Source organism: Xenopus laevis, chromosome 8S, assembly GCF_017654675.1.
Source record: "Xenopus laevis strain J_2021 chromosome 8S, Xenopus_laevis_v10.1, whole genome shotgun sequence".
NCBI lineage: Eukaryota > Metazoa > Chordata > Amphibia > Anura > Pipidae > Xenopus > Xenopus laevis.
In genome coordinates this window covers 15514859-15523916 of record NC_054386.1, presented here as the reverse complement: position 1 = coordinate 15523916, position 9058 = coordinate 15514859, and the positions used below count along the sequence as shown (strand labels likewise).

Below are 9058 nucleotides of genomic sequence, written 5' to 3'. Positions count from 1 at the left end.
TTGACCTACGATAATAAAACATATTTCTGATATAAATCCCTATATTAAGCAAAATATCTTGTATTAAGACCCTTATATCTTGTTACAGAATTGGAATTAGGCAAGCATGTAGGCAGATTTAGAAAGCCCAGGTTATCCTGAAAAAAAAACCCTTTCCCAAAAATTTGATGGCTGACTGACAGGTGTAGTAAGAACTAAGGACAAATTCAGAAAAAAATGTCTTTAAAATGGCGTGAAGACAAAATCTGAAAACTTTCTGTTTAAGGGTAAGGTCACAACTGTGAGATTCGGGGAGATTTAGTCGCCCGGCGACTGATCGCCTCTTCTTTGGGGTGACTAATCTCCCCAAACTGCTTCCCCCGTAACAATGAAAACCCGACTGCGGCATGGCACTAGCGGCGCTTCGTTTTCCGGAGTTTCCTTGTGAGGCAACGTCGGAAAACGAATCGCAGCGGGTGCCATGCCGCAGGCGTTTTTTCATTCTAGCAGGCGGAAGACAGGGGGAAGCAGTTCAGGGAGATTAGTCGCCCAACAGAAGAGGCGATTAGTCGCCGGGCGACTAAATCTCCCCCCGAATCTTAGTGTGAGCTTACCCTTTAAGACAAATTCAAAAAAGTGGAGCTAGAAGTTTGTGAATTTGGTGGAAAATCCAACACTTTTATCGCCACTTTTATCTTGTCTCAATATCACCGCTTTTGTGAATTTCCCCTGTAAGTGATGCTTGCTTAGGTCAGGGCCTAATGTTACAAAATTAAAAAAAAAAATAAGATTCAGATAATGAAATCATTTATTTTCTAAATGAATTTGATAAACATAATGCACATTGCTTGATTCTTCATAAGTAAGAAACAATGAACAAAAACAGCCTTTCATAAGAGGTTTCACACAATGTAATGCATCGACTATTATGACAATCGTTGTACGATTGCTCAATTTATGATAAAATCCAGAGAATAGCAAAGACAGTATGCAGTATTACAAACTTAAAAAGATTCAGTTTCACTGTAACCGATGATAACTTTTACATAATTCATGGTCTCTTATATCACCCCAGCCTCCATTTTTAACATGGGGTGATAAAGCAGCCATTGTATACCTCCTGCTAATAGCTATGTTCTCAGGAAACAAATCTCGTTGACTGCTTGTAAACAAAGCCTCGAGTTTGGCACTTTCTGTAGTTGGTCTACAAGGCTTATTATGGTGCAGACCACAGTCTCCTATATGGTAAATTCTGGGAACCTCAGGGACCATAACTTTCCAGAATTTAGGAAGACAATTAACAGTTAAATACTGAAGGCTCCAATCCCAGTTGTAGTCATCGTAAGTGCAGAAGGTTTCAGAACAAGCTGTAAGTGTTTTGTAAGTTTCCTTGTTCATAGCCATTCCCATGTTATGCTCGGTGGATCTCCACGTTTTCACTTCCACTTTATCGGCTTTGTCAGCGAATGATACATGAGCGTATGTTCCAAGACATAGCACATCACAGTCAGGGCACTCTTCGTTTTTCTTGTTCCACATTTTTTTAAGGATGTGATAAAAATCTGGAGACAAGTAGTGATCCTCTTCAATGAACAAGACCAGTCCATTATGCTCTTTCAATACCTTTAACTTATCCCACACAAACTGCAATTTCCACCACCAGTGATGTTTTGTTTGGGAGAATTTAGCCTCTCTGTAATGTCCAAAAGAGTCTGGATATCCTGCATTGATACAGCCCAGTTGAACGGCATCTTTTTTCTGTATGTCTCTTGGGCAATCTTTAGGGTCATGTCCAGGAAATTCGTTGGGATAAAGCTGAATACTGAAGGGGAAAAAAATCTGTAAGACTTGACAAAAATGAACACTCGCGATGATCTGGTTAATTTCCGGGGACCAGTAATCGTGGCTAAAAACCAAAAGCACATTCTCAATACCCTTTGATTTTCCTAATGAGTCCAAGAGACGTCTCAGAAATTCAGGCCTGTTGTGCACCTGGACTACCACAACCACATCATCCTGAGGCCTGTTTATTTTGTCTACATTTCTTATGGCTTGGTCGAAATTCCACTGGAACACAACTGATCTGTAAACCAGCGTCATATTATCTACCTTTGTCTTCTGCTCTTTGTTTGAGAGGGATTCATTGGACCATTTTCTAGCTGCCGGGGAGATGTGCCCCTTGTTTTGAAATCTGTCAATTTCCACTTCTTGAACAAAACCATTTTTCTTTTGACGTCCACTACTCCATAAAGCCAAGCCACAAGCAACCACCACCAATGTGAGAATGATCACTTTTCTTTTGTATATTCTACACCTCATGGTATAGGTGCTTTGCAGCTATGAAACGAAGCTGGCACATAACACAGGGCCTGCCTGTGCGATGGAAAGCAAATTCCAGATTGAAGCATCAGAAAAAAAGAAAAATTGAGCTAACTCATCCTGGTCTAATGGAGATCTGCAGAGTAGATCCCTGAGGACCATCAGCAGAGGTTTCAACTACAGTCACAAGATGAGTGCAGGATCCATGAAGCATTTGCTAAAGGACATGGGGCAGAATTCCCTCCCAACCAGCAGTACCTGCAAGAAAGAAATCGTTACTATTACATCCACTTAAACCATGAAAAGAATAGTTATAGTTGTCATTTTCCTAGTTGCACACAAGTGATCTCTAAACCATTTACGGTCATGTGGAGTCAAGTCTCCACCATTTAATGAGGCGGTGCACTCGTATTTCTCTTGCCCTGCAGATGGGAAGGTTACTAACAAAGTCACTAACAAAACAGGACACCCATACTTATCTACAGAAGTCCAGAAAATGAAGAGACCTACTACTGTAAAGAAACAGAGAGGAGGCATACATTAGAAGAATGTAAAAATACAAAGGGGTGGGGGAAAGGACTAGGGATGCACCGAATCCACTATTTTGGATTTGGCCGAACCTCCGAATCCTTCACGAAAGATTCGGCCGAATACCGAATTGAATAGGGCTGGGAAGGGGAAAAAAATGTATTTCCTTGTTTTGTGACAAAAAGTAATGAAATTTCCCTCCCCGCCCCTAATTTGCATATAAATTAGAATTCGGATTTGGTTTGGCCATGGCGCCCATGAACTCCGATGCCTGAACCTGCACCGAGGGGTAAGTAAAACGTTAGGAGCATTTGCTCGGGGTAACACTTAGGCTGGGGGGGGGTATAGGGTAGGGGGAGTAGGTTTTTTTTAACTTTAGGGTTGAATTCTCCTTTAAAGGGGTGGTTCACCTTTAAGTTAACTTTTAGTATGTTATAGAATGGCCAATTCTAAGCAACTTTTCAATTGGTCTTCATTATTATTTTTTTATATAGTTTTTTTTAATGATTTGCCTTCTTTATCTGACTCTTTACAGTTTTCAAATGGGGGTCACTGACCCCATCTAAAAAACAAATGCTCTGTAAGGCTTAAACATTTATTGTTATTGCTACTTTTTATTACTCATCTTTCAATTCAGGCCCTCTCCTATTCATATCCCAATCTCTTATATAATTCATTGTTGCTAGGGTAATTTGCACCCTAGCAACCAGATTGCTGGAACTGCAAACTACAGAGCTGCTGCATAAAAAGCTAAAGAACTCAAAAACCACATATAAAAAAATAAATAAAACCAATTGCAAATTTTCTCAGAAACTCACTCTCTACGTCATACTAAAAATTAGTTTAAAGGTGAACAAACCCTTTAAAGAGATACTGACACCAGAAATTGAACTCTTTTTACATCTATCATAATATTGCCTTGAAAGCTACTTACTTATAACTTTGTTACAATAAGTATTTGCACAATGCTTTTGACCTGTCTGATCCCCCATGTTCTTGTATGAGGGGGCTGCCATATTTGTGCAGCAGTAGCCCATTAGCATTAGAAACTCTAACTGACAGGCTGAGATGGGACAGTCAGATTAGCAAAACAGTCAGGTTTAGAAACTTCAAGTAACAATTACTTACAAAAACAAACCTCTCAGCAAAACACGATTAACATGACCTATAGGTAACTTTTAATGTACATTCATATTTTAAAAAGTAGTTTTTTAGTGTCAGTATCACTTTAATATAACAAAGTGTACCGACATTAATAAAGGGCATATGATAAACACTTGGGGGGGGGGTCCCAAGTTTACTAGGGGTGCCATAACACTTAGCAGTTGGTTTAGTAAGCACCAAGAATACTGTACTGACAGGTATCTAACATGATGATGATATTGGCAATCATTCTTTGTAAAGAGCCCTCTTTAAAAACAGTGTAGAATAAACAAAAGATTGCAAGTCAAAGAACCGACAGACTGTAACTGCTTCAGAATCATAGGCTCTCCTACATGCTGTACTTTCTGATTGCTCACCAGGTTGGTGGGTTTTCAGACAAATTGGGCTACTAATTCAAAGTCCAGGTGGGTTTTGAAAGTGCAAACTAGCCAAAGTATAGATTTGGGCTACTTTTTGGTCCATTCACTGGTTTGTACTTGGGAAACCAGCCAAAGTTATTTCTTGCCCTAATGTGCCAAGCCTGCGTCTCCCAATGCATGTTGGGTAATGTAGTTTTTGTTTAAGAGTTTGCCAACTGTTAAGTTTAATGTAGGACTACAATACCCAACATGCAATGGGACTGACTTGTGTAGAAGTCGGGAGTTACCAAATTTTGGGCTCTGTATCCCAATCTGTGGATTCTGGCAAATGCCAGAGGGGCTGCTATAAGGCATACTCCCAACTGTCCCATTTTTAGAGGGACAGTCCTTCTTTTGACAGCTCAACCTGCAGTCCCTCGTTTGTACTGTAAAGTTCCCTTTTTTTCTCTGCACTGAACAGCCAGAAAAATAAACAAAGTTTCTAACTTAATTGGCTTTTGGCAGAGAGCCCAGAACAATCAGTGTAGCAGATAAGGTACTTTTGTTACAATTTTGAGATAGAAAATAAGTAATTGTAACATTATAAGATAACAGGTTCCTTGGGAGAAGTTAGACTCACAGCTTTAGGGTAGGACTCCATGAGCGATTTTGTCGCGATCCGACGCGCTGCGACAAAACGCATGCGAATTGTTACATGCGACAAAAATAAGGTAAGAGATAGAATTGTCGCATGGGGTCGCCGCGTTGATCCACCGCGACTGTCGGATGCAGACGCTACGCACTGCGTGTCGGATCGCGACAAAATCGCACGTGGAGTCCTACCCTAAGACTAAAGGGCAGATGGGCAGATTCGGGAGATTTAGTCGCCTGGCAAGTGCATTGCGCTCATTCAAGCAGGAAGAAGGCAGTTTGGGAAGATTATCGCCCCGCAGAAGAGGCGATTAGTCGCCAGGTGACTTAATCTCCCCGAATTTGCCCCTCCCCTGAAGGGCAATTCACCTTCATTAGCAAAACTGTAATAACAAAAAAAAACAAAGATATATGTTCAATCTTTCATAACCTGCGACTTTTTGTAAAATGAACATGGTAATTAGGGGGTGTGGCCAGAAAAATGGGCGTGATCAAAAAAATTCACTGCGGGGCAACTCTTTTGCCCCTCTCTTGATTTCCAAAATGTTGGGGGGTATGTTATAAGGTGCTATAGAAAGTCACGATTTAGTGGGCTCTGTTTGTAGCTGAAATGCCAGGGCCTATTTTGGTTCTCAGTCCAGACCTGCCCACAGTGCAGTGTGTCGAGGCTTCTCCCGAAATCAACTCCACAAACCAGCGCTGTCTTCTCTACTACAGTCACCCCACTTCTGTGGAAAACAATGTGTAAGATCCCCTTCCCTGTGTAAAATTCAGCATCAGGTTGAAGGTCTGGTGAATTATCATAGAAATGTATTAAAAATAAAACCCAGACCATTAAAACCAGAGATCACGCCATTTGGGGGGGGGGAACAGTCATTCCGGGCCAGTGGGTTTTGAGGGGAGACCGGATGTGCTGCACTTACACCGCCGGCCCCACAGCTGTCAGTGAGCTGCAGACTTCGGGAAGAATGTTGGTTACTACAGTGCCTGCATGTTTGTTCCTCTACATAGTTTTCACACGGCCCAACACTCCCGCTTTTCCGAACATAGCCCGCAGTCCCTGACCGCTACTTACAGCTCCCGGAAGAAAAACAGTTAATGCAGACTCGGTCGCTGCAAGTTCCAAGTGACGATTAGGCCGCCGGTGACGTCACTCGCATGTGATGAAAGACGTCGTCATCACGTGGTATATTTTAAAACTAAAAGCGGGGAGCGCTTTCAGGGCTGTAGCGCAGTCACTGCGTCACGATTTGTTTGCTGCTCTGTGGGCTTATTGATTGAGTTATAATAAATATGTATTTTGTATGCATTTAGCTGGCTTATGTGTGAGGTTTGCTGAGGGATGTTTCCATGAGGGGGTGTTTGCTGAGGGTGTGGGTGGTAGTGGTAGAGTCCTGCGCAGGTCCATTTTTTGGGACCCTACCTATGGTTGCCACCTTTTCTAAAATTATTTACCGGCTGGTGGGGGCGGGGACACAAAGGGGCGGGCCGTGACATCAAAAGTGGTGGGCGTGGCGCCAAAAGGGGCAGGCCGCACAATGGACACTAAAAGAGGCAAAAAAAAAAAGTTAAGTTCGAGGGGATTGGGGGCAGGCCGAGGGCTCTTTTTAAGCATATTACGAATTTACCGGCAGCTGCATTGACCCGCAACCCGATGACCATCAAGAATCAGCAAGTGCTGTCATAAACCGGAAGTGACGTCATCGGAAGTAGCCGTGACCAGAAAAAAAGAGTAAATATCGCTATTGAGAAGACCCGCGGCGCGACCCGCAAACCCACAGAACCGCGTCTTTACCCACACACAGAACTTCTCTCCTCAACCTGCAAGATACCGCAGGTTTTTGCGGGTACCCGACCTGCTGCAGGACTCTAGTGGGTGGTTTGTTGAGGGCTGGATGGGGGGTTATTTTTTATTATTAACAAGGCAACATATTCAGCAGCACTTTGCATTAGAGGGGTGTGCACATTAAAAATATAGATACAAAATACATACATATTTTGTATCTGTACAAACAGTAAAGAGGGCCATTCTCAACATAGCTTACAGTCTAAAATGAGAAGATACGAGACAAATGTGAGGAGGGGAAAAATCAGGAGCAGGCAAAGTAAGATACATGGCATTAAAGGAGATCTATCTCGAAAATGGAAATGTAATATAAGCTTCAGCATACTGAAATAAGAAACTTTCTTAATATAATTATTTAGAAACAATGTACTGTTTCATACAATAGTTGTCAGATAAGCATTGACAGTTAGATCCAATATACCTTATAGGGGGGCTACTTTTGCCTACAAGATGTATTAGAGCTCACTATTAAAATCACCAGAAATCCTGTTTCTCTACATGCAGAATTTGTGCAAAAGGCAGTTTTTGTTTGATAGAAGATAAACTTGAGTATTTCAGAAACAACGCAGAATATTTAGTTGACTGTTTTTACAAAGTTTCTTATGTCACTATGATGAAGCTTATAGTTCCCCTGTGCATTTAGCAGCTGGTTATGGTGCACACTGACGCTAGCCTACATTAGTGTAAACTTCTCTAAAGAAATGAATTATAGGAAATTATAATTATAGAGGCAGTTACATTAGGAGAAAAACATGCTCATTTAAAATAGGACTCATAAAATCTGCTTTATTTTCTATAGATACGACCATGTCTGGATTTTCTAATTTGTATCAACTAATATGCTCATGTGTCCCCTATGAAGAAATGGTTTGTTTAATAAAAACAGACATACCATGTTGGGGGGGGGGGAGATTATTAACGCCTACCTGATACCCAAGGCAACTGCTCCCATAATAAGAAAACTGCACTGGCCCAGGGAACTTCTATAGATCTTGCTCACACGCTACTTGTATTCCCCACCGTTCAGACCAAGATAGTGTCAAGCTTAAAGCTGGCCATAGATGTTGAGATTTTTAAAAGATCCGATCATCATCGTGAGACCACGATTATCTCGGAATGATCGTACAATTGTCCATCAACTAAAAAGACCAATTTGCCAGGAAAACAAAGGGGAGCTGCCTGCTTGGCCCTGCAAACATAGATAGATTGCGCTGGGGCCGACAAAGATTTTTTAACCTGGCCGATCAATTTCCTGAGATGTTCGAATCCCACTAACCGCACGATAATTTCGAAGGATTGGTCGGACTTCGCTAAAATTTGTTGTTCGGCAAGAGAAATCTCTGCGTCTATGGGGACCTTTAGACCTGAAGCTACATGGTCTCTTTGACCTCAGCAGTAGCTTCTGGGTGGTATCATTGGTCAGCAAATGTGGTTACATGGTAATCTCTGGTTCTGTTTCTAAAAGTTGTAATTGTCGGACACCAGCTGGTGCTTTGAGGCTATTGCTATTTACCACAATAAAAGCAATAAAAGGCACATTAATCCATAGATGTTTGTCTGTCCTGTGTCATAGGCATGACGTCTCAGTCATGAAGTAACTGGATGCATGTTTCATATTTTTCATCTTCCATTATTCCATTATGACATTAATAAAAAACAATGCATTGCATTTCTAGTAAGGCTAATTATTTGTATGAGAAATCCTATTTTTTTTTTTTTAAAGTAGTGCAACACAAAAAATGTTACAAAAAACAGTAAAAAATGTAAAACGGTCTACGGAAAAAACAAATATATATAAAAATACAGGAACGCTTTATTAAAAAAAGCCAATGTTCTCCTTCCTGTACCCTTCCTCCTGGTGCTAGAAAGGCTTACCGATTTTACCCTTGAGCTGCCTTTATTTCAGCCATAAATTTATTATGCAGAAGATTAATTGGGAAGTAGCCAGGATGGAGTTCATGCTACATCTTCACTTTAGATTAGGTAAAGAACATTTGGCCTTATGCGCATGTGCATAGATATCATTTGTTTGCTTGAGGGTGCAAAACCTTTATAAAAATCCAAAAAATATTATTTTCTGAAATATACTCTGACCAAATCTGGACGGGTTATTTCCCCTTATTTATTAATACATCTTACAGAAAATTTCCAGTGGGGGAAAAAATCTGTGTAAAAATTGTGAAAATGAAAAGTTTTTCCACCCAAAAACTCAGATTTTTGCCCGAGAGCCACA

The 9058-nt window shown here is 41.0% G+C and overlaps 1 protein-coding gene across 3 annotated transcripts; it reads right to left on the bottom strand.

Moving 5' to 3' along the window:
• Positions 1-769: 769 nt before the first annotated feature.
• On the bottom strand, positions 770-6388 carry mgat2.S (mannosyl (alpha-1,6-)-glycoprotein beta-1,2-N-acetylglucosaminyltransferase S homeolog). 3 transcript variants are annotated; one of them, XM_018231999.2, is made up of 2 exons: positions 6055-6388; positions 770-2556 (listed from the first exon to the last, which is right to left on the bottom strand). In XM_018231999.2, the coding sequence occupies exon 2, from the start codon at positions 2296-2298 to the stop codon at positions 1000-1002; it is 1299 nt and encodes a 432-aa protein (XP_018087488.1). In that variant the 5' UTR covers positions 2299-2556; positions 6055-6388; the 3' UTR covers positions 770-999.
• Positions 6389-9058: the final 2670 nt, after the last annotated feature.

What these genes read in the sequence shown, in the direction of transcription:
- mgat2.S (XM_018231999.2), bottom strand. Translation starts at nt 2,298, where the DNA reads ATGAGGTGTAGAATATACAAAAGAAAAGTGATCATTCTCACATTGGTG.